General features: G+C 33.9%; 2 protein-coding genes across 10 annotated transcripts; both read right to left on the bottom strand.

Annotated features, from left to right (window-relative positions):
* Window positions 1–6953: 6953 nt before the first annotated feature.
* LOC109242339 (laccase-11-like) lies at window positions 6954–9662 on the bottom strand. Its single transcript, XM_019409205.1, has 6 exons — window positions 9344–9662; window positions 9101–9252; window positions 8773–9017; window positions 8528–8656; window positions 7499–8422; window positions 6954–7413 (listed from the first exon to the last, which is right to left on the bottom strand). The coding sequence occupies exons 1-6, from the start codon at window positions 9449–9451 to the stop codon at window positions 7283–7285; spliced, it is 1689 nt and encodes a 562-aa protein (XP_019264750.1). The 5' UTR covers window positions 9452–9662; the 3' UTR covers window positions 6954–7282.
* Window positions 9663–23173: 13511 nt separating this feature from the next.
* Window positions 23174–25864, bottom strand: LOC109242337. 9 transcript variants are annotated; one of them, XR_002070378.1, is made up of 4 exons: window positions 25422–25779; window positions 24251–24349; window positions 23984–24117; window positions 23174–23520 (listed from the first exon to the last, which is right to left on the bottom strand). XR_002070378.1 is itself a non-coding variant. In XM_019409204.1 (3 exons), the coding sequence occupies exons 1-3, from the start codon at window positions 25738–25740 to the stop codon at window positions 23410–23412; spliced, it is 387 nt and encodes a 128-aa protein (XP_019264749.1). In that variant the 5' UTR covers window positions 25741–25768; the 3' UTR covers window positions 23174–23409. The 9 variants fall into 9 exon arrangements, 1 of the variants encoding a protein (XP_019264749.1); XR_002070377.1 differs by lacking the exon at window positions 23174–23520 and adding an exon at window positions 23687–23812 and having other exon boundaries at window positions 25570–25860; XR_002070374.1 differs by lacking the exon at window positions 23174–23520 and adding an exon at window positions 23687–23812 and having other exon boundaries at window positions 25422–25855.
* Between the last annotated feature and the right edge of the window lie 421 nt (window positions 25865–26285).

Raw genomic sequence — 26285 nt, 5'->3', positions numbered from 1 at the left:
AACATATAGACATATTGTCACATAATCATTATCTACCATTTTAGTATAAACACATTTATCTACCTCGACTGAATAAAAGTCGTCTCTCAGTAAGACTTGTTCAAATTTTTCATACCACTGTTTAGGAGCTTGTTTAAGGTCATAAAGAGATTTAGTTAATTTACAAACTTTATTTTCTTGTCCTGGAATGACACAGCCTTCAGGTTGAACCATATAAATTTTTTCTTCCAAATCACCATTTAAAAAAGTTGTTTTGACATCCATTTGTTGGATAAAAAGCTTATGGATTGAAGCTAATGCAACTAAAACTCGAATAGAAGAAATTCTAGTCACTGGTGCAAATGTATCAAAATAATCTATATTTTATTATTGAGAAAATCTTTTTGCTACTAACCGGATTTTATATTTATCTAAAGATCCATCAGGATTAAGTTTTCTTTTTGAAAATCCATTTACAACCACTAGGCTTTGCACCAGGAGGTAAATCTGTTAAAATCCATGTTTTATTTTTTAAAATAGAATTAATTTCAACTATTATTGTCTCTTTCCACTAATTAGCTTCTGAAGAATCATTTCCATAAGAAAAATATTCTTTCCTAGTCCTTTTGCTCCTTCTCAGTTCCTCGTTAGAGGTATTTTCATTATTTGCTTCAACAGGTGCATGAGAAATTTTATCAGACAGTAGATTAATATATTCGAAGAACTCAACATTATTTGTCTCAATTATAGTATTTCAATCAAGCACATCACTTTTTAAACAAGAAATCTATATGCAGTATTATGTTTAGCATATCCAATAAGCATACAATCAGCAGTTTTAGAACCTATTTTTCTCTTTTTAGGTCCAGGCAAAAGAACTTTAGCAACGCACCCCCACACTTTTAAATATTTCACGTTATATAACCCTTCCACAATTCATACGGATTTTTTCCAGTTCTTCTATGTGGTATTCTATTTTGTAAGTGACATGCAGATAATATAGCTTCACCCCACAAATTTCAGGTGCATTAGGACTAACTAGCACAGAGTTCATCATCTCTTTCAATGTTCTATTTTTCCTTTCAGCTACTCTATTTGACTCGGGTGAATAAGGCGGAGTTACTTCATGAATAATTTTATTCTTTTAACAAAAACCATTTAAAGATAAATTCTCCACCTCTATCAGATCTAATTCTCTTGATTTTTATACTAAGTTAATTTTCAACCTCGGTTTTATAAGAAATAAAAATATAAAGGCATCATCTTTATTTCTAAGCAAATACAACTTAGTAAACCTAGAAAAATTATCAATAAAAGTCACATAATATCTTTTACCACCTTTAGTCATAGTCTGCTTTAGATCGCCTAAATCAGTGTGAATCAAGGATAATAATTCAGTATTTTCATTTACAGAAAAATAAGTCTTTCTGGTACTTTTAGTTTCAGCACATATTTTACACTTGTCTATATTATTTGAGTCTAAACCAGATATTGATCCTAGTGATTGCATTTTTCTTATATATGTGACATTAATATGTCCTAGTCTAGCATGCCATGAAGAAATAGACTCAACCATATAAGCAGAAGCAGATGCATTTCCATTGATAACATCAGAAATATTAAGTACAAAGAGTCCCTGATTACAATAGCCCTTTCCCACAAACACATTATTTTTAGTCATTATAATCTTACCAGATTCAAATGACGCTTTCACTCCGGTTCTTCCCAACAAGGATACATAGATCAAGTTTTCTCTCATAGCAGGAACATGGAGTACATCAACAAGGGCTAAAGTTTTTCCCGAAGTGAGTTTCAGGAGAAATTTACCCCTACCCAAGACTTTGGTAGTACTTGAGTCTCCAAAGTAGACCTCTTCTCTATCATCCTCTACAAGAATATAAGAAGAAAATGCTTCTCGATTTGCACAAATATGTCGTGTAGCCCCAGTGTCTACCACCTATTCTTTTGCATATGCTACAATGTTTACTTGAGAAATGACAGCTGCAATAATATCACCTCCTTCAGCTAAGCGAGCCTTAGGAGTATTAGTTCTTCCTTTGTCATTTTTTACTATGTACCTGCACTGTGAGGCAAGATGGCCTGGTTTTCCACCAAAAAAAAGCTCTTTTTCTTTTAAGGTTAGGATTTTTAGGCTTGTAATCTTGAGACTTATTCTCGTACCTTTTGCGATTGTTGTTGCTGCTTTGCACTAAGTTTGCTTTAAGAGCTGTCATCCTAGCTTTGACAGATTCTTTTCTGCTAGAATCTTCAAATAGGATGTGGGTCACAATTTCCTCAATGGTGGAATTTTTCAGTTTGTGCTTTAAGTTATTTTTTGTAGTCACTCCATGAGTTAGGCAGTTTCTCTATTAGCACTTCAGCAACAGACTTTTCTGGTAAATACATCCCCTCGGCCTTCAAGTCTTCTAACAATTTTTGATATTCGTTGATTTGCACGTTCATCTCTTTATCATCTCTTATCTGCCACTGATAAAAATTTCCTACTACAAATTTTTTTTGTAGCATCTTCAGCGGTAAATTTTTTAATTAAGGCTTCCCAGATAGCTTTTGCTTCCTTAAAAAAACAATACACGTCAAACAGTTCATTAGAAATAGTTTGTAATATAGTATGCCAGCATACCTCGTTGGCATGTTCCCACGATTCCACTATTTTATTATCAGCATCTGCATTAGGTTGTGGATGCAGCAGGGCATGTGCAACACTATGGACATCAAGTAGTGAGAAAATACGTTCTTGCCAACGGTTGAAATTTTCATCGGCGAAAATTTCAATATTTGACACTTCCGAAAACGGCTTAGCATATGATAGTGTAACTGGGACTGAGCAGCGGAGGTAGCACCTATATTGGTGGTATCGACAATATTTTCAGAATCAGTGTTTGTCATAGTTTCTTAGATTGTAGTAAAATGACAACGGAAAAATTATAATATAGTTGCAATAATATTATTTGTGAGCAGATACACGTATTAGCTTGAGTCGTTCTGGGAACTGTCCTAAGAAACTATTGGTAAGCAGCGTAAATAATTTCCCTAGGATTAACAAACAAGCTTACCCTATTATTTAGAGGATACAAGAATCAGCAAAAATATTAAATTACAAACCCAACTATTTGGAAGAGAAAGAGCAACTAATATCTTATTGCCAATCAAAATATAAAGAAAGAAGATATTTAGAAGGAGAAGGATGTATAAGAGAGAAGGAAGATTGAAGTATTTCTTTTGTCTTGTAAGTTGCTAATGATCAAAAGGAGGTTCAACAATGGCTATTTATAGGCGCATTTGCATGAAGCTTTGTTGTGCATGGCAAAAACGTGGCTGATGGAATTTGCCACCTTACCAAGGGATTTTGCCAGCTTTCTAATGGCTTCTAGAAGGATGCCACCTTGGTTTTGATTATGACATTTGTCAACAAAGGTTCTAAAAATATTGCCACATAAAAACAATCATCCCGACATCCATTTTCTCCGGTGAACAAAACGTGCAAAGACACCCAGCAACACTAACTATGAGTAAAAATAGTCGAAAATAGGATTAAAGTTTTGTGGGTGGTCAGTGAAATTGTTATGGTGTAGTGGTTGTTATTAGTAAATTACATTATTTTCAAGATTGAAGAAGAAGAGGTGGATTAATGGTGGAGGTGGAGGTGGAGGCGCTGCTGACTTGGTGAGGATTAAATATTTTGGGAAGAAAGTAAAATTAATGTGTAAAAAATTTTAAAAACATAGTGGGGCCCACATAAAACTTATGGTGGTCCACATAAAATAAAGTTAAATTATAAAATAAAAAAACTTAATTTTGAGGGTTTCACATGCTTATAGCCCGTTTGCCCAAGCTTCTAAAATCAGCTTATTTTGAGAAGTGCTTTTCTCAAAAAGTACTTTTAAAAAAGTGCTTTTGGTAGAAGCAATTTGTGATTGGCGAAATTAATTTGAAAAGCACTTTTGAGCAGTAATTAGTGTTTGGCCAAGCTTTTTGAAAACTGCTTCTAAGTGTATTTTCTCAAAAAGTGCTTCTCAGAAAGTGCTTTTGGAGAAAAAGCTACTTTTTCTGCTTCTCCAAAACTGTTTTTGCTTCTCCTCAAAAGCACTTTTTTTCCTTCCAAAAGCTTGGCCAAACACCTCAATTTTTGGCCAAAAAAGCACTTTTGGCCCAAAAAAAAGCTTGGCCAAACAGGCTATTAGAATTAAAGATAAAGCACACACTTTGTTATGTCAGTCTGAAGGGTTCACGAGGTCGTGCTTTAATGGAGAAGAAGTGTTAAAATATTGAAAGGGTCAGATAAGGTGAGAACAACTTAAAGGACGTTTATGTATTTCGCTTTAAAATTTCTAGCCCCTTGCATTAGTTTACAACTCCTATAGTCCCTAAAGTTCTATTTTCAATCGCAATCAGTCAATCTCATCAAATACATATTTCAGCACATCAACCAAGCATTTCGCCACCTCCCATCATATAAAAAGAGAGCAATTGGGGCGATGCAGAACATAAAAAACTAGTTCTAAAACTTGATGTAAATTTACGAAGCAAAAAACGGAATATTTTGGATCAAAACTCAAATTAACAAACAGACAAAAATTAAAGGGTTTTGACACAGTTACCCACAAAAACAAAAACTATTTACCCTTGTCTACCCATTTGTTGTTTCCTACCCATAAACTAATTACATTTCCTACCTAGTAATTTTGTGCGGGGAATTTTTTCTTTATTCTCCAATTCTTTTTTATTTCTATGCTTCTTTTCTTTTCTTTTTTCTTTTTTTTTCTTTTCTCCTTTTTTTCTCTCGTTTTCTTCTTATTTTTTTCTTTTTTCCTTTTCTAATTTTATTTAACTTCTGTTTTTTTTAATACTTTTTTTCTCTTCATAATCTAATTTCATTTACTGTTTTCACTATTTTTTATTATTCTTTTTTTATATTATTACTAAAGAAAATCAAATTGTGTACCAATTAAATGTAGTTAATACAACCAAAAAGATATTAACTAACATATGATACCGGTATAGTATATAGCTATACCAACAGGGTATACAATTGTACGCAAAGAGTTAAAAAAATTTAATTCAATTATTAAACTGAAATAATATCAGTTGTCAAAAAAAAAATTAAAATTCTAAAAGGACCTAATTGTAAGAGTATACCATTACATCATATAGCATATTATAATTTTTTTTTTTTTTTTTGCATTTTCAGTTTGCCCCTCACGCTTGGGTAAAAACTTAAAACAAATTAAAAGGGAAAAGACAAGTGAATTTACGGGTAATAAGTATACTATTATAGTATATTGTATACTATTGCATCATATTGTTACAGTATCTTGCATATTATTACAGTATACCATAACAATATATTGTATACTATAATAGTATACTGTTGCAGTATAACTATATATTCCTATAGTATATTAGTATGCTGTAGCGGTATACTGTTTTGTAAACTATAATAGTATAGTGTTGCAGTATAGCTATATACTCCTACAGCATATTGTATACCGTAGCGATATATTGTAGCTGTGTTCTTCTTCGATTTTCAACTGAATATTTCGATCTCAATCACCTCAAATCAGCTCCAAACGCTATCAAATTTCAGTATGAAATTCCAGAAGGTACTATAAGCAATATTTAACAGCACCCACTTTGAATCAAACAAGAAATCTTCAAAAATAAAATTGAGCTTCAAGCCCAACAATGGTAGGACCATGGAAGCATCACCCCGAACTGGTTCTTCGGTACAAAAAATGTCAGGTTCTTGCTTCTCTCTGCTGCTACAGTATCTACTTCTTCACTGTATCTCTTCACTCAAAAGCCTAAATTCTTAGTAGATCATCTTTCCTTAAGTACTTATAATACTCACTTCAACTTCAAGATAAACTCAACAAAACTCAAAGCCCATTTTCCCATTTCTTCTCTTTATCGCTCTTCAATCTTTTTGAGCACTTGTGCTTCTGTGTCTGATGGAGTTGAGGTTGTCCAAGATGATGACGAAGAAGAAGTTGCATTGTGAGCCGAAGAAGAAGAGGAAATTGTAGAAAAAGAAGAAGGTGTTGAGTTAGAATCAGTTGAAGATGGTAGATTGTACATGGGTAAAACGAGGAAGAAGAAGTGCGGGTAAATAGTTTGGGGTCCATGGATAGGAGTAGTAAATAGTTTGGGCATGAGCATTAAAGGTTAAATAGTTTGGAATTAATGGGTATAAAGTGTAAATAGTTTGGGCATGAGCATTAAAGGTTAAATAGTTTGGAATTAATGGGTATAAAGTGAGATTTTCTCAAAATTAAAACCCAGTGTAATACCATAAATGGAGTCCGGCAGGGTAATGTATAAACCTTCGGCTCGAGATCAAACTCAAAATATTCCTTAAATTTTCATTAGGGCACCAATATCCTTTTGAGTATTCAGAATTGGTGCACATATATTTCTTATTAGTACTGAGAGAAAATGGAAGAGACTAATTTTTGAATACCGAAGTCTAGCGGGTGATGTTGCATATACGTTTCTGTCAGATTATTGCGAAAGCATTACTGAGGTTAGCTCTTACAGTTACATTTCTATCACTTAACTCTATTAGTATGTTCAATATTTCGATTCTGCAATTTTTCTTCCTTGGTTTGATTGCGGCATCTTGTGCTACAGATTTCCACATGCAATTACTCTGCTATGCTTCTTTTCTGTGTACTCGTCTCAAGTTCTTTGTTTTCCAGGAAACAGTCATATTAATCTTTCTTATGAATATGAACCGACGGTCCAAACTAAGTTTAAAAGAATCCAGGAAGAAAGGGTTACCTGGTGTGTGTGTGCGTGTGAGTACATGTAACCGCCTTTGCAGTCTGTAAATAATGAGACTATGCTGCATATATAACTGCATTCTTGAACTCAAATTAGGGGTTTTAAAAACATGAAAGAAAGAATTATGGCAGAAAAATTAGATTTATTCGGGTTTGCTATAGTTGATAAATCTGTCAAGTCAAAAGCGAGTATCAACTGATTGTATTTCAATTAAACGAGTAGCTAGATATTAGATGAAGCAGAAAGTACATAAAAACAGAAGTCCAAAAACACATTTTTATGTGTGGACCTTTATTACAACTCAAATTACAAACCAATCCCCTTAATTTTCTTGATAGAAACTCCTTTTTTCAATTTTGCATAATTTTCCTACACACACCGTCTGAAATGTGTATGATCATCCTCGAAGCATTTTGCTTCCTTATGGCACATCCATAAACAAATTGTATAAACCTGCACATGAAATTCCTTCTGGACAGATGAAAAAGAAAGCCTTGTGAAACTAGCAGCGTGGAAGATCCTTTGGTGGAGGAAGAATATTGTGATCTGATCCTGGTCCATCTTCCACTAAAAAAGCTGTTTTTAGTCCCCATCCTGTATGCAATTCCAGATGACAGTGGAAAAACCAAACCCCTTCACAAAAATTTGGATATGTTAAGAACAAATTATGAAACAATAGAAAAAGTTCATTAACTAAAGTTGGTTGTAAACTCGGTACCTGGATTATCAGCTCTGAACCTAATAGCAGTCCAACCGCCAGTTGGAACACCTACAGTATTTCTTTCTATAGGATCAATCAAGTTGTATTTTGCTGGATCCTTCTTGGGGTCAAAATTTCCGACACCAGTTCCCACCACAAAGAAGTTGTAGCCGTGGAGATGGAAAGGATGTGATTCCACTGATAACAAGTTGGTGTCCTGAATTACTATTTCAACAGTGGAATTGAAAGCAATTTTACTAAGCCTTGTGCCTAGATTTGTCCGTAGGTTGGCTGTAAGAGGTGCCCCTGTAAAATTGAATGGAGTAGGAGGTTTGTCTGGGAAATCTGGAGTGTACACACCCTTAATGTTGAAGTAATGAGCTTGAAGAAGTGCAGTTTGAGGCATGCTAAAGGTAATGTTGTTGAGAGAAGCTGTAAACCGAGTTCCATTCAGACAGGTGGGACAAGGATTTATTCCAAGGCCAATTGTAAACAAGAGGTGTCGATCAACATTTAGGGGAACGTTTGCTGGATATTTAGGGGTATTTAGGCTTTTGAGTTTAGAGTTATAGGTCAAAGCAAAGTTTGTGTCATTTTGTTCAGGCAAGGTTGGAAGTTTTGGGAGTACAGTTTGTGGGATTCCCTTATACTGGAATATAGCAGTAGCAGTCTTGTTATCCACAGAGATTGGAGCATCCATGAATGCCCTTGCAGCCATGAAATATCTTCCTGGAATTTGGTTGGCACGAACCAGAACGTTTGTAGTCTGCCCTGGCGCAATCAGAATGGCCTCTGTGGTGAATGGTTTCGTGTAGACTGCATCAATTTCTACCACTGTGAAGGTATGATTAGCCAGGGCAAAAAACAGCTCATCATTGAGAGCAGCATTGATGATTCTCAACAGGTATGTCTTCCCTTTTTCAACTTCCATGGCAAAAGTATCTGAAAAAGAAATTCAAATATTAAATGATGTTGGAGCCAACACTCTAACAGCCATATTTTTTCTCATATACAAGGTTGAAATACTCCAGTCAATGTCAATCTTACGTTTCTCAGAACATGGGAAAAGAGGCCCTGGCTTTCCGTTGATCGTGTGGGCATCAGACATATTAGGAGGTATACCCAAGGCATTTCCTTGTTTCTCAACTTCTTCTACATCAGCATTCCACCATTCTCCTGTAGCACAATCATATGAAGCAATGTCATGTTTTATTCATGCTTTACCATATATAAGAGAAGTTCAAGAAATTTTGGGGTTGAATTCCATGTATATTAATGGATGCCACACTCACCTAGTACAAGTACTTCTTCCCTATCTGGTTGAGGGAAAGGGAAGGGAGTTCCTTGTTGCGGCATGATAACTATAGCACCATAAACTGTTGCCCTTAGCCAAAGAATGTGTGCATGCCACCATAAGGTTCCTCTTTGTCCTGTTATATTGAAGTCATAAACATAGCTATTTCCTGTCTGAATAGGACACTGAGTTATGTAAGCTGGCCCATCTGCCCAACCATTGCGATATTGTTTCAGTCCATGCCTGAAAGAATCAGAAAGAACACTTGAGTACCTGAAATTTGGAGACCTCAAAGATTTTTGACATCTGAATTTAATGTTTCTTACCAGTGGATGGACAAGTTATATTGTGCAAAGTTAGTAACATTGATTTGAACTCTATCTCCTTCTCTAGCATATATAGTTGGCCCGGGAAATCTACCATTAACTGTAACAATTGGTTTTGCATGGCACAATCTGCTCACATTTGCCACTTGAACCTGTAAGCAACAGAAAGTTGGCCGTGATGAAAAGAAAAGAACCAAATGAGGTAAACAAAAGCATATTTTTTTGAAAACTGAAGACACTAACATCAAACTGATATTTCTTAAGGGCAGCCTCAGCAGGTAGACAAATGAAACAAAGAAATCCAATGACAAGGAAGCCTAGGACTGGACAGAAACTTGTCTGCTTTGCCATTTTTCTTAGCTAGATGTTCTTAAACAACTGTGTGAATGGATGATGAGAAAAGGAATTAAGAGGCATATTTATATAAGTGAAATGGTAGAGACAATTTTGTGAATGTTTTTAGTTGCTAAGGGGGAGAGGAGGTTGTAACAGAGATTAGGTAGAAAAGGATTTCAATGGGCTGCACTGAAAAGCTTTTAAGCAAAATACTGATACAGACATTTTGTGAGCCATTGACTAGCGTAGAGGCTAAAATCAAAGGCCGCACCATACTCAATCTAAAAAGGAGGGGAAGATTATACAATAGCATATTAGTTTTGAACTTTAGCTTAACGGTAAAGAAAGACGTAAGCTCACTGTTTGGTGCAATTACATAAGGAGGTGGACGTTAATTAATAATTAGTAGTATGTAAAATGAGACAGCCATTAATTCCTTAAGGAACATTAGTCTTAACTTCAGATTTTGCTTTCTGTCAATACTACTAATTCCTATCGAGTTCACTTCTGGTTTGAGAGCTGGTTTTACTTCTAAGATTTAGTTGCTTTTCTTGGCCACATTTTGCTTCGGGAAGCCTTAGATCTCACTTAAAATGTTCTGTTAAGATTTCCTTTTACGAGACCACTTATATATTGCATATTTGTTGCAGAAAAATTCAATTTGTGCAGCGCTAAAATGTTAAATGACCAGGTTTATTGCATTACATTTGAGTAATACTGAAAAAGCTAAGCAGTTGAACATTAATTTAAATCAATATATGGCTGCTAAACATCGTACAGTAATAATATGGCCCTTTTTGGAGTATAAAGTATATTTTGCTTTTAGAAAATAAGAAATGAACCAAATAGATATTTTCCAAAAACTAAGACAAATGTTCCCTATTTTTTATTTTTTCAAACTTTTCTCCAATATTGTTTTTGAATTTTTTTTCAAAGCCAAACGTAATTGCCACTTTCATAATCAACTTTTAAACCTGTAATTTAAGGTAAGGAAATAGAAAAGCAAAAAGGGAAATATCACTTGAGAATCAGTTGTATTGTACATGTTAACTAACGGGGTTGGTGAGTGAGTATAAGTTTTTATTTATTTTTTATTTTGGTGAAGTAGGTTTACATAAAAGGAATGACGTATTTTCCAGAAGGAATGAATTATTTTAATTCTAGTTTATTTTTGGTAGGAAATAGGACTATCCCCTCACTCACCCCCTCCCAAGCCCTCCCACAAATTTAATCATTTGCATGCTATAAACCATCTAGTAAAAGGGCCAATTGATCAAATAAAAGAACATTATTTATTATTCAATGAAATTAATTACAAACGGAAAGTTTTTGAAGAATCCCAACGAGCTCATGGGAGTGGAGATATTAGAAGCTAGTGGTAGTTGAAGACTCAGCTTCATTGGCTGCTCAATCGTAGCAGTTGATATAGACATAACAAGGAAGGAAATTGCTAAAATAGATAAGTGTTCGTTGTGCTTTTGTAATCTTGTAAACCTACTATGAGTATCACCATTTGTTAGACACTTTTTGATGGGTATTTTTTTTGTGTGTGTGTGTGGGGAGGGCGGCTTCTTTCTTACATCGATATCATTTAAAAAAAAGGTTTTAACTTTTTATATAAATTGAAGTGTAAGCTACCAGGGAGTTTAAAAGATAACTACAAGTACTTGTGCAAAAATGTGAGATTAATAACTGTGCAAAAATGTGAGATTAGTAACCTGAAAAATGATGAAATATTTGTTACAACATATTAAGAAGAATTAATCCAAATAATCGTCCACCTAATCTTTTTAAATTAAAAATAACCGACAGATATATACTATATGTGTAATTCATGTATGATACATGTATAATTATATACAGTCAATATATAATTTATGTATAATTTGTCGGTGTACATTAGTTAAATCTATTTTATAAAAAAACATTGTGATAAAGTGGAACCGCAAAAGACTATAGTGAAGAATGATAAAAGATTAGAAGACATTTGGTAGATCTAACCCTTCACTTCAAAAGTTCAAGGTGAAACTACATTCAGTTGTTTCATGTTATTTTACAAATCAAACAAACACTCATATTGCATTATCACTTGAGTCAACTACATTCTTAAATCAAAACATTGACTTTATTGCAAGATATTACTTACAAATTAACTTTGGGTACTTTATACAGTTAATCAACCATTTCATAACAGAAATGCATTAAGATGTGTTTAACTATTTCGATTAATTTGAGAAACTAGCTCAAGGAGTGAGGCACAAGCCTCTCAGCATTATCGAGTTGTAGTTTATTTAAGAGTGAGCAAAGACACTAGAGAAGTTTCACACTGTATTTGCCTCTTTTCCGCCTTAGAAGTCAGCAAAATCATGTTTAGAAAAGAAAGAATTTTCATAAAGCACTACAGTTTAGACTCTTATTGCTATATATAACTATAGTTTGTCTAATTATCATTTGTAACTATTATTCAATTGTTATTAGCTTGTATCACTTGTATTCAGACACACAACGAATACAGCATGTCTCAACGGTATTCATTCCCGCAACAAATACAACCAAGGCGAAATACAAGGGTGTATACAAAGGATACAACTTATATTGATTGTATTCGTATCGATTCGTTCGCATAACGAATACAACCAGGGCAAAATACATAAATATAGAAAAATAGAATTTTGAGAATAGTAATTTTCTAAAAGTATAACTCTGAATGATAAATATAGTGTATATATTTATTGTGTCTGCATAATTTTTCCTTTAGAAAATGAACAGAGAATGGCATTAGTAAGTTTCTGCTATTTGGGCTTTCCAGCAGCAGAGGAGGATGCAACCCACATTCGCACTGGATCTAACTTTGGACTCATAAGAAGCTATTTCAAGCCCTGACTACAGAAAAACAGTCGCCTGAATCGAAAGTCCAATTCGGATTTTGTCACGACCCGGAGCTAGGCAAGCCAATTAACGACTACCTCTTTTAACGAACTCTGACAATATTAGAAACAATAAAACATTTAATAAATACGCGGAAGTCTCAATATGATTAACTGAAAGAAATGCGGAAGTTTAACAAAAATTCTCTACCCAAGACTGGTGTCACTAACTCACGAACTTCTACTGAATGCTAAATACAAAGTCTGAATGAGAATACAGTACTGTCTGATCCGATACAAGGGAAATCAAACGAAAGGCAGAGATAAGAGAGACTCCGGGCCATGCGGACGCCAGCAAGCTACCTCGGAATCTCCGGACTGAAGTAAGCTCCCAACACTCCTACTGCTGACCAAAGGCTCCTGCTCCGGTACTATGATCTGTCCAAAAAGCACAGAAGTGTAGCATCAGCACAACCGACCCCATGTGCTGGTAAGTGCCTGGCCTAACCCCGGCGAAGTAGTGACGAGGCTAGACAGGGCCTACCAAAAACAACCTGTGCAGATAAATATATACAAGGCAACGGAAAATAACAACAGAGAATATCAACTAAAAATGGGAAGGGGGCATGCTCGGGAAAAATACAGCGAATACAGATCAATGGATATAACGACGAAACTATCTCAATATCATAGCTCATATATATATAAGTGGTCGGCGCGCCACACGATCCCATTTCTTAATTCATAAGTGGACGGCGTGCCACACGATCCCATTTCTTAATTCATAAGTGGACGGCGTGCCACACGATCCCATTTCATAATATATAAGTGGTCGGCGTGCCACACGATCCCATTTCAAAATATATAAGTGGTCGGCATGCCACACGATCCCATTTCATAATATATAAGTGGTCGGCGTGCCACACGATCCCATATTATAATTCAAAATATCTGACTATGTAAAGAAGGCCCCATTAGGGGAATTCGACAACATAACACCTTAACCCGGCAAGGGTACAGCTAACAGCCCAAATATCCCGACAAGGGAGAGTACATAATAATAGTCTACACGTCCCGGCAAGGGAATAATCACAACACATCCTCTTTTGAATCATTTCTTTCTCAACTATCACATTCTTGTTCGAGCCAACGCTCCAAAATATACCAATCATAATTTTTCCTCAACCGTTCACATTATATGAAAATGTATTCATTAGACAAGGTAGTGGTGTCACATCATTCGAATTAAAAGCAATTAAGACTCACGGTCATGCTAGACGCCGATGTATAGATACTCGTCACCATGCCTCTACACCGTACTCCACATTTAGCAAGTAGCAATTAACATCCTAATCCTATTCCCTCAAGCCAAAGTTAGAACAAACACTTACCTCGGTCCGAAGAATAGCAATCAATCCTCAATTACCGCCTTTCCTCTATAATCCGACTCCGAAACAACGGTATCTAGTCATAATTTGTTCAATAATATCAATAAGGGCTCAAAAACATAATCTCATAGCCTAGAAATGGAATTCCTATCATTCTTCCAAAAACACCAAAATTCGACACCGGTCCCACATGGTCCAAACACGAGGCTCGGACCAAAACCCAATCACCCATAACCCCACGAGTCCAAGTATGTAATTTGTTTTAAGATTCGACCCCAAATTGAGGTTGAATCACCCAAAATTCCCAAAACCCTACTCTACCCAAAACCCCTAATTACTACCTTGAATTTCATGATTTAGGGCTAGGAATTTGATAAATGATGATAGAAAATGAAGAAGATGAGTTAGATAATACTTACCCAAGAACCTTTGGTGAAGATTAGCTCTAAAATTCACCTAGGTGCTGTGGAGAAGACAAGGTTCGTGACAAATGGGAATAATCCCGTAATAGCTATTGTTTTGAACTTAAAAATTCGTTGGGCAAAATTGCCCTTCGCGTTCGCAGGAAAGGGGCCGCGTTCGCGAAGGGTAAACTGGGCAAAGGATCGCGAACGCGTGGAACGGGAACGCGAACGCGTAGAAGAAAGTGCTGGGTGGTCCAAGATTGGCCTACGCGAACGCGTGCTAGGGGACGCGAACGCGATAGAGAACACAATAAACCATCGCAATCGCGATGGCCAGAACGCGAACGCGATGGGGAAACACAGAACTACGCGAACGCGAGCCAACTGATGCGAACGCAATGAAGAAAATCCCTGTGTGAAAATTGCAGAAAATCTTTTAACCTCTTNGGCAACTTGAAATTTACTCTATGCGATCGCAGAGGCTCCTATGCGATCGCATAGAGCAATTTACCAGATACCAGCAAACAGCAAAATACCAGATTTTTTTAAGTGCAAAACCACCCCGAACCACCTCCAAATCACTCCCGAGCCCTCGGGGCTCCCAACAAAACACACACGCTAACTCAATAACATCCTACGAACTTACTCGAGCGATCAAATCGCGAAAATAACATCAAAATCAAAGAATCAAACCTCAAAACTCATGATTTTCATTTCAAAGTTCATAAACTTCCAACTTTAGCTATTTAGGTCCGAAACACGTCAAACGACGTCCGATTTCGACCAAATTTCACAGAAAGCGCTTAACGCATATTTAAGACCTGTACCGAGCGTCGGAACCAAAATACGAGCCCGATACCTATATTTTCTAACCCATTGTCATTTCCATTTTTCCTGAAAAATTTCAGAAAACAATTTAACAGAAAAATTCTTTTACCCGGGTTCTGGACCTCGGATTTCGACTCCGGGCACATCCCCGAGTCCCATATTTTTCTACGGACCTCCCGGGACCGTCACATCGCGAGTCTGGGTCCGTTTACCCAAAATGTTGACCAAAGTCAACTATATCAATAATAATATCAAAATTCTTCAAATTTTTCACAGAATTCACATACTTTAACATAAAAATTTTCTGGCTTCGCGCTCGGACTGCGCACGCAAATCGAGGCAACTAAAAGTAAGGTTTCCAAGCCCTCGGAAGCGCGGAGAAAGGGAGAAATACGGTGATGACCCTTTGGGTCGTCACATTCTCCACCTCTAAAACAACTGTTCGTCCTCGAACGGACAAAAGAAAGAAGTACCTGAGTCAGGAAATAGATGAGGGTAACCGCTCCGCATATCAGACTCGGACTCCCAAGTTGATGCCTCAGGAGGCTGACCTATCCACTGAACACGCACTGAAGGAAAACTCTTCGACCTCAACTGTCGAACCTGCCGGTCTAGAATAGCTACCGGCTCCTCCTCGTAGGACAGATCCTTGTCCAACTGGACAGTGCTGAAATCTAACATGTGGGTAGGATCGCCGTGATACCTCCGAAGCATAGACACATGAAACACTGGATGCATGGCTGACAAGCTAGGTGGCAAGGCAAGTCTATAAGCCACCTCTCCCACACGATCGAGAATCTCAAATGGGCCAATGAACCTAGGGCTAAGCTTGCCCTTCTTCCCAAATCTCATCACGCCCTTCATAGGCGACACTCGGAGCAAGACCCGCTCGCCAACCATGAAAGCTACATCTCGAACCTTACGATCCGCATAACTCTTTTGCCGCGACTGAGCCGAACGAAGCCTGTCCTGAATGATCTTGACCTTGTCCAAGGCCTCCTGAACTAAATCTGTACCCAATAACCGAGCCTCTCCCGGCTCAAACCATCCGACTGGAGACCGACATCGCCTACCATATAACGCCTCATATGGAGCCATCTGAATGCTGGACTGGTAGCTGTTGTTGTAGGCGAACTCTGCTAAAGGTAAGAACTGGTCCTTTAACTCCTTCAACTCTGGCGGGGCCATGCGATATGGCGGAATAGAAATGGGCTGCGTGCCTGGGGAGCTACCTGCTCCGGAGTACGTGTAGCAGGAGTCTGAACCCCTCCTCCAGCCTGGGAAGTGGCTGGGGCTACTGGAAGCAAACCCGCTCTAGTGACGCTCTCCACAAAGCCTACCAATCGGACCATAGCGTCCTGAAGAACTGGGGTGGCTATGAACCCCTCTGGGACCTGAGCTGCGCCCACCGGAGCTGCTGTGGCTGGGCTTTCCAGCAGCAGAGGAGGATGCAACCCATATTCGCACTGGATCTAACTTTGGACTCATAAGAAGCTATTTCAAGCCCTGACTACAGAAAAACAGTCGCCTGAATCGAAAGTCCAATTCGGATTTATTAACAAGAAGTATTAACCTAAATAGCCGGACACGTAATCACTTAAATTAAAAATAAATCGGTGGAGGTATGCATAATTTATGTATATACTAGTTTCTACAAACGTGCTTTGCACGTTATCAATTGCACTTATATGCTCAGTCTATCAAATCTTGCATTAGATATTCGTGTGGGAAAATAAATTTAATTTACGAAAAATATTATTTATATAAATGTAACAATTAATGTGGAAGAAAATGCAGTAATGAAAAATGTTATTACATTAACATATGTATATTTGAAATCAAAGTGACTTGACATCTTCTGAACCTATAAATACTATTAATTTAGTTATGTTAGATAATTATATATACTTATTTGTATCTTTCTTACCTAATAAGTACTTCTTTGTAAATAAAGTTTTCGTGTATGTTCCCTTATGATGCTTGATTATTTCGTTACGACGAAACGCTTGCGTCAGTTGTAGGTACTGGATATTAGCATTCAAAGAGAAAAAACACTTAAGAAAATATAATGAAGTAATTTGGTAATGAAATATCAATATAAAATTAGGTAAGAGCTTATTCTTATTGAATGTTTATATAAAGAAAATAAATACATGACTCGTGAAAGAATTATAACTCAAATAGAAAAAGAAAAGGAATTGTGTATTTTAAATTCTACCACAAAAGGGTTTTACTTTAGAACTTAGTAGTTTTAGTTACTCGTTGCTTAAGTTAGCCCCAACAGAAATAAAGCTTAACTTCGGAACTTTAAATTTAATTAATGGTTACTTAACGGAAGGATAAGAGTCCCAAAAGAAATAAGGTTTTGAATTTGAAACTTTTAGAATTTCTATTTTTGGTTACTTAAGTTACTTCCTCCGTCTCAAAATAACTGTCGTGCTTTCTAAAAATAGTTGTCCTAGATTATTTGTAATTTTAGAAGTTTAAGACAAAATAAATTATATTTTTTCTATTTTATCCTTCATAATAATTATTCTTGAAGATGGAGATAATACATAAATAGAACAAATATTCAATGAGAAGAGATTATATCTTAAAATATAAAGAAGTGTAAAATAGTCCAACCCTCCTACTAATTAATATTTCTTAAGGGGCGTGTAAAAAAGAAACACGACAAATAACTTGAGATGGAGAGAGTAAAAAATTGAGTCCCAACTTGAAAGAGTTTTCTTTGGAACTCCAAAAATCGATTGTAATTACAATGTTATTCAAAGGAAAAAAAATCTTCATTTAATAGTAACAGGTGTGTGACCCAAAGGGTCATCTTTTGTTTTAGAATCCGATTCTGTGTTCCGAGGCCTTGAAAACCTCATTCTCTTTTTTCTCGATTTGCGTGCACGGTCCAGACGTATTTTCGGAAAGCCTTTATATGAAAATTTGAGAAAATATTGAGTTTTGCCTTTAAAATTGATTTAAGTTGACTTCGGTCAATATTTTTTAGTAAACGAACTCGGACACGTGATTTGACTGTCCCGGAGGGTCCATAGAAAAAAATGGGACTTTGGCGTATGCCCGGAATTGAATTCCGAGGTCCCTAGTCTGAGAAATGAATTTTTGAAGAAAATTGTTAACTGAAAATATAATGGTTTTTAGAAATTGAATAATGTTTGATATTGTTGGTATCGAATCCGTATTTTGGTTCTGAAGCCTGGTACAGGTCCGTTATGATATTTATATCCTATTTGTAAAATTTGGTGAAAAACGGAAGTGATTTGACGTGATTCGGACCTTTGGTTGAGAAAATAGGAAGTTTGAAACTATCTTAAAATTTCATGCGTTTTGGTGTTGAATTCATAGTTCTAGGTGTTATTTTGGCGATTTGATCGCATGAGCAAGTTCGTATGATGTTTTAAGATTTGTGTGCATGTTTGGTTTTGAGCCCCGAGGGCTCGGGTGAATTTTGGATAGGCTACGGAGTGATTTGGAGTTAAGGAAAATTGCTGGTATGTTCAGGTCTGCAGACTTCGCAATTGCAAAGGCTGGCTCGCAAATGCGAGCATCGCATTTGCGACTAGTTAGGCTGGGAGGGGACCTTCGCATTTGCAAAGCTCATTGTCGCAATTGCGACTTGAACAGAGGCCGCATTTGCGAACATTTTTCGCATTTGCGATGATAGCGGGACCAAGCCATTCTTCGCATTTGCGAAGCTATGTCAGCATTTGCGAGTTCGCATTTGCGAACCTGGGATCGCAAATGCGATACCTGCAACTAGGGGTGTTCATGGTTCGGTTTGGGTCGATTTTTCCCTAAAAAGAAACCAAACCAAGTAAGTCAGTTTTTCAAATATTGGAACCAAACCAAACCAATTAAGTCGGTTTTTATCGATTCGGTTTTTGTCGGTTTTATCGGTTTTTCGATTTTTTCGATTATTTATCGGGTTTTTTCTTAAACATGAGACATATACTACCAAATACATATTCCGGCAACTACATTTTCAACGTAACACTATCAAATGAATTGCTCTTTGAGAAATCTATCATTTACCAAAATATATTGATGATACTTGAATCAAACGAATAATTTAAGTACTCAGTTAAAAATCGATTATTTCTAACATGAAATAAATTCTTGTATTTAGCAAAAGAAAACTATCAATCAAACTAGAATGTAAAGGCAAAGAATTAGATTATTATAATAGCAAAGAACTAGACTAAAAATACAAAATGACTAATATATACTATAAAATTTTAGAAACTTTATATAAAAATATACATATATATAGGTGTAATAATAAATTTAAATAGCTACTTTTTTAGTTGGTTTGGTTCGGTTTTTTCCGGTTATTTTTTGATTAAAACCAAAACCAAACCAAATTTGATCGGCTTTTAAAATTCAAAACCAAAACCAAACCAAACCTAAAAAGTATCGGTTTTTTTGGTCGGTTCAGTTCGGTTTGCGGTTTGGTTCGATTTTTCGGATTTTCACCCATTCTTCACATTTTTCAAAATATAAACTTCAAGAGGCGATTTTTCAAAGACCATTTCTAGCCCTGACTACAGAAAAACAGTCACATGAATTGAAAGTCCAATTCCGATTTATTAACAAGAAGTATTAACCCAAATAGCCGGCCACCCAACCGCTTAAATTAAAAATTACCGGTGGAGGTATGCTTAATATATATATATATATATATATATATATATATATATATGGCTGGCTATTTGTTTAAAGATCCCTATTAACAACAGCTGGACCATCCGGTCCATGTGCGGCATATTGAGCTGCAACTTTCATGAAAAGTTAGACCCATCAATTTTAAGAAATTAACTTAAATAAGCACTTACTCAAAAAAATAATCGACAAATATATAATAAATGTATACTAGTATATATCGGATGTCTCGAAGGGACAGAGGCCGATCAATTGACCCATAAAGCAAGGTAAAATATGTTTGTCAAACTTGAGTGTGGGTGTTTAAGTTATGTGCATTGACATTGTATGATATTGAGTTTAACTTACATACAGCCCAAAAGAAATTACAGTAACCCTTCAAAAAAAGTAAGATTTGCAATCTTGACAATAAGGTAAGTTATTTGTTACAACAGGTAAAAGTGATCAAATAGTATAAAAGTTATTTATATTGTCAGGTGGATATTAATTAAACTTGTAATTTTTTGTGGTACAATAATGAATAATTATTCATAACAAGTCTTATTTGGTAACTTGAAATAAAGTAATGATCTTATTATATTGGATTAAAGCACTGATTATGTAAAATTCTCTATATTGCCTTGAAGTCGATGCATATGACTAATTTTTCTGGGACAAATTTTAAGCATCTTACGACAAGACGGTCAGAAAAGTAAATTATATGGCAAGTACTATCATGCAGAATGTTTACAAAATTGTGTAAATCTGTCTACGAAAACGTTTACCAGTTGTTCCTTTTCTAAGAGCACCGAAAATCCTATATTGCATTACCTTATTCCTCTCGAAGAACATGATGACAAATTAATATTTAAACGATTTTGAGAAACAGCGCAGAGGCCTTATTTGCCTTCTATAAAACATATAAATTACTACTACATATAAACTAGTATTAGTACCCGTGTGATGCGCGCACATAAAGCATATCAAATTATTATTTTATTTATTTAAATTATGTGCAAATAACCTTAAATTAAACCTTCTATATATAAATTATAAATAATTATTTGATATTATTTAAGAAGTAGGACATGAAATCATTTTTCAAATCTTATAGTGGATAATTTGTTTTCTTTTTCTATATCTGTAATAACCCAATCCCTTGATTTTGACACTTGCATTATATTTTACGGTCAATATTAAAAAATACTATACATGTAACATTGTGATCTGTCTTGTTTGAGCACAGTAAATTATATTATCTTAACAAAATTCTTACTAACACTTTATTTTTCATCTCAAATTCAAATATTCTTATCCTTCTACATTTTTAGACATAATCTTTTTATCTTTTTTGTTCCTTGCTTATAGTTTTTGCAATTATACTATAATGTGATCTTTTATTAATATTGTTTATTACCCTTTTAATAATCATCAATAAATGTAAAAAAAAAATTTCTTGAAATTTAATGTATTTTTACACTATTATCCACTTACTCGGATCTTTTTCATCATTTAAATCTATTAATAATATTTTTGACTACTATTTAGTAATTTAATTTATTTATTTTTAATAAATTTGAAAATATAAGTATCTTCGCACTATCTCTATTTTCCTCTTAGTACATAATTTTTTTACCTATACTCAAAATAACATAATTTCAATTTTCTATTCAAACTGAAGTATGATACTTTTCTTATATTTGATAGTTCTCTATCGGGAACATATATATCACATTTTATTTTAAAATATAATTTTGAATTAGTCTAAAAATTAATATATAAGTTCTTTTATAACGTTTCAAATCTATTGAACTTTCTTATAATAATTTTTTGTATTACGTACATTTATTTTGTAATCTATTAATATAAACTTGGCTTTTAAGAACTTTCTAATCTCAAATTCAAATAGTCTTTTCCTTTCATTTCTAATAGTAAATTTTTAATAATTTAACATAATTTTGCTATTTTTTTAATCTAATATATAGTCTTATTACGTTATGTGACTTTTCATTAACTTGTAACTTTATTTAATATCATTATCAACTACTATTTTTTAATATAATATAGGTAATTATATAATTTTTTAATCATAAAATAAATATTTATTTTGCTTTAAAATATTTCTTGAAAATTTTAAATTATTTAATTTTTAATATTTTTTTAAGTATTGTATATTTACTTTATTTTATTTGTAAACGTATGATCATAAATATCCTCACATTATCTCTAATTTATTTTTATTATTCAATATTTTTAGTTTTTTATTTTATCCATTAGACTAGAGTTACGTGGACTTATCCATATTAAGACTTTTCTTATGTCACGACCCCAACCCCGGTCGTGATCGCGCCCAACACACTGCTAGGCAAACCCGACCAATTCCATAANATAATATCATATTTTTATTTAAATTATAACTTTGAATTAATCTAAATATTAATGCATAAGTTCTTTGATTATTATATTTTCACTATTATTTTATTTCTTTACGTAATATTTCCAAAAATTATGAAATAAAAAAAATCTCATCCCAAATTCAAATAACTCTTATCATTCTATTTTTTAAATTGGACCGTATTTTCAAAGATTTATGTTATGCTTTCAAACTTAAACTAACTGCACTCAATTCAGATATTAATCATACACAAATATTTTCTTAATTATTTTAACACATTTTATCTAAACGTTGTAATATTTTACTTATAAAATATTTGTTTACCCGATTTATCAATATTAATATGAGTTATTATTCTCGTTATTAGAATAGTTTTTACTGATTATTTAATTTTTTCTTAACTTATAAATAATTTGTATACTTTATGTAAGATCTTATTTTGGTGCTTGAATTTTTTTAATTTCAAACTCAATAAATCTTTAATATCTTAAGTAAATTTTAGTTTTATTTTATATTTTAACTTACTCCAAAATATAAATAGTCATAGGTTATCTTAATTTATGTATTTTTATATTTTTAATTTTTTTATTATAGTTTTTAATTAATTTTTATCTCCATATTTCTAGCTAACATAAAAGAAAATCTATGACTGGATCGATATATAGATATAAATATATATGTAGATATAGATATAAAGATAAATATAAACATAAATATAAATATATAAATTAAATTTTTCTAAGATCTATTTAGATTATGTATAAGATTTATTAAACCATTTCAATTTTTCCATTTATAATTCAAATTTTTAATGTTGTCTTAAAATTGCCAAGTCGCTTCATTTTAGCTTGCCACTTAGCTTAACCACATGCTTCACTACTCTCCTTTTAATATAATACTAGTAAACGTACCCGCGCGATGCGCGGATTGTAAAAAAATAAATATTAGCATGATGATATTGCTCTTAATTATTTGCTCATTTGAATTGTATTGAAAGTATGGTATGACAGTAATAGCTTTCTTGAAATGCGAGATAAATTGTGAAATATTCCAAGAGTTAAAAGTAGTAAAGACATTCATAGGTGTACTCAAATAAAAATATGTTAGTTAGTATGAAAATAAAAATATGTTAGTTAGTATGAAAATAAAAATATGCGAAATAAAAATATGCACTACAAGTGCAAGAATGAAAAATAAACAGAAAGTAAACAGTAATGTTAGTACTAATGTGTATGCTTCATTCTCATTATGGATTATTCAGTTAACTGAAAACTCAAATCTTTCCTGCATTATTACACAACTTGCATTATTACACAACTGTTGAACTATTCCAATTGTATCCAAAGATGGAGCTAACACTCTCAATATTGTATATGACTGTGATTTCTTACATATCTACTTCAATGGATGTAGAACTGAACGAAGTGACCTCAATGGCTGACTATGAGCATAGTAGCTCTAAGGCATTAACTGCTAGAGCATTCCCAGTATACCCATCAATTGTAGGTGCATAGGCTATCATCAAGACTTTATGGTGCATCTTCATCTCTCTCTGTTTCATGAACAAACAAAATCGAGATTATTTTAATCAAAAGGTAGATCAATATAACCTGTTCTAAATCATAGGTCCAAAAAAACTGGATTTATACATATCCAATTGTTGGTCCATTGTTAATTATTTTCTGGCAATTGTAATGGAACATTTCTCAAAACAGCAGTAAATGAGCAACAGAACCAACCCTTTCATAATTTGTTATTAATAAGAATAACATTGTTTGTTTGTAACACCATTGCCAAATCATAGGCAATGAAATCAGCCTTGCCGTATGAAAATACAACTCCATCTGGAATAAAAGAATAATAACAAAACATCAGACTACCCTAACTAAAGACACAGGCGAAGCCAAAGGGATATTTCATAAATCAATCCTTTTCTAATCCCAAATTGTGTAAACAGTAATATTTACTCAAAAGCTAAAGCAATTATAGAAATCAGAAAAATATATTGTAAATACCTGATAATTCCACCATGTCTAGATTCATCTCAAACTAAATTACGGAAAACTTTTTTATACACTACATTTCTAGCTTCATTCATTATTAGCCAATCCAAACACCCTCTTGGTATGTGACTGTGCTGTGTCGATTCCTAATAAACAAATTATTAGATATTGTTAGTCCTTGTTCCAAAGGCAATCGTTACCATGTCAAAAGATAAATCGACAGTTGACTAATGGCTACATAGTGACTATGCAAATCCAGCTAAATCTATTATTATCAACCTCTTAGCTAAACCATACAGCAGATGGTTTAAGGTGGAAAGTGGAAGTCAAATATTCTTAGTTCAGGGAAAGCTGGTTGAGAGTTGGAAATGTGATGTCCTGCACCAAGAGATTTCGAGCATGAGAACAGAGTATTGAAAAATGACTTTTGATTTATAACCATAAGCTGCGTCAGTTTCACTTTCTTTGGTCCTCGGTCATTCGCTAAGTCAGGAATTCTCGGTGTTCAAACTTGAAACAACAACAACAACCCAGTAACACCATTGCTAAATAGGCAATGAAATCAGCCTTGCTGTATGAAAATACAACTTCATCTGGAATAAAAGGAAAATAACAAAACACCAGACTACCCTAACTAAAGACACAGACGAAGCCAAAGGGCTATTTCATAAATCAATCCTTTTCTATTCACAAATTGTGCAAACAGTAATATTTACTCAAAAGCTAAAGCAATTATAGAAATCAGAAAAATATATTGTAAATACCTGATAATTCCACCATGTCTAGATTCATCTCAAACTAAATTACGGAAAACTTCTTTATATATATATATATATATATATATATATATATATATATATATATTGGCATAATCTTATTTACTTGCAATAAATAAGAAACAAAATACGTGTGTTTAAGAGCATTAAATTTATGAAAAATAAATTTCCAAAAAAAGATCCGTAAAATCTGTGATCAGCCCATAAAATTAGTTGCTAGGCCAAAAAATCTGGCTTAGAGATATAAAATAACATATTTTAGTATAATTTTAATATTAAATATAGAAAATTTTACAAAATAGAGGCCTATGCATTTGAGACTCCCCAATCAGTTGCTAGGCCGAAAATTCTGCTTAGAAATATAAAATACCCGAAAATTCTGCTTAGAGATATAAAATACGATAATTTAATATTATCTTAATATTAAATACAGGAAATTTTACAAAATAGAGGCCTATGCACTTGGGATTCTCCAGTTAATTGCTAGCCCGAAAAATATGGTTGTTACAACTTGCATTTTTATTAAACTAATTTAGGGTTTATATCTAAAATTAAAGAGGAAGTCATCTCCTTAAACTTACCTCGAATTTTGGGCAAATAGAAATTTGAATTCCAAGTGAATAATTTAGGGTTTATATCTAAAATTAAGGAGAAAGCCATGTCTTTAAACATACCTCGAATTGGATTTTGGTTGGAGACGATAAAATGTATAATAGTTACTGGAAATTTGTGAATCTTTTTCAAGTAGAAATTCCTCAGTTTTAGATAATAAACATTCGGATCTGAAGAGGTGTTATCCGTTTATGATTTTGTATAACATACCCTGTTTCTTGTTGTTGAGTCTCTTTTCATCTTCCATGACAGAGTAAAATAACAATGGTGGGAATTGAGAGAATGGGGAACGTTTTTTGAAAGAGACAAAGTTAAGAAAGACCTTCTGGCAATAGGTGATCGGACGATAAGAAATAAGCAAATGAAAGACATTTCAGCCATTTTTTTTTGTAATTTTTAATATATTTAGTTGAAAACATATTAAGTAATGGAATTTTCTAGAAAAGAGGCAATAAAATTGGGTTGAAGTAAGTTGTCAAATGTCTTGTTAATAGGTTGCCACTTTTCTTTTTAATAAGTTACCACTTGGCTAAATGAGAAAACAAACTTTCTTGCTTTAATATATATATATATAGATAGATGAGAAGGGAAGGGACGAACACAGCTTTTTCAATTTGTACTTTTTGCATCATCTATGCGTACACTTAAATTGACTTGAACAATTTTATTTGGACCCTCCCGCCTCAAATAGCAAACACGTGTGCTCTACGTGTCACGAGTAGCTTTCTTCATCAGTTCTTCTAGAGATTTCCAAGAGGGAGGACTGAAGGGCTGGATCTCATTGCATCTCCACCAGGCAATAGAAAATTTTGGTCTTGTTCATATTCAAAAATTTCAGTTACAGAGCTTTTCTCATTCATACCTTGTATCTTTTTTTCTGCTGCTTGGCTTCGATTCACTAAAAAGTCTCAATTCCCTGTTTGTAT

Source organism: Nicotiana attenuata, unplaced genomic scaffold, assembly GCF_001879085.1.
Source record: "Nicotiana attenuata strain UT unplaced genomic scaffold, NIATTr2, whole genome shotgun sequence".
Lineage (NCBI taxonomy): Eukaryota > Viridiplantae > Streptophyta > Magnoliopsida > Solanales > Solanaceae > Nicotiana > Nicotiana attenuata.
This window is presented reverse-complemented; position numbering and strand designations above follow the sequence as displayed.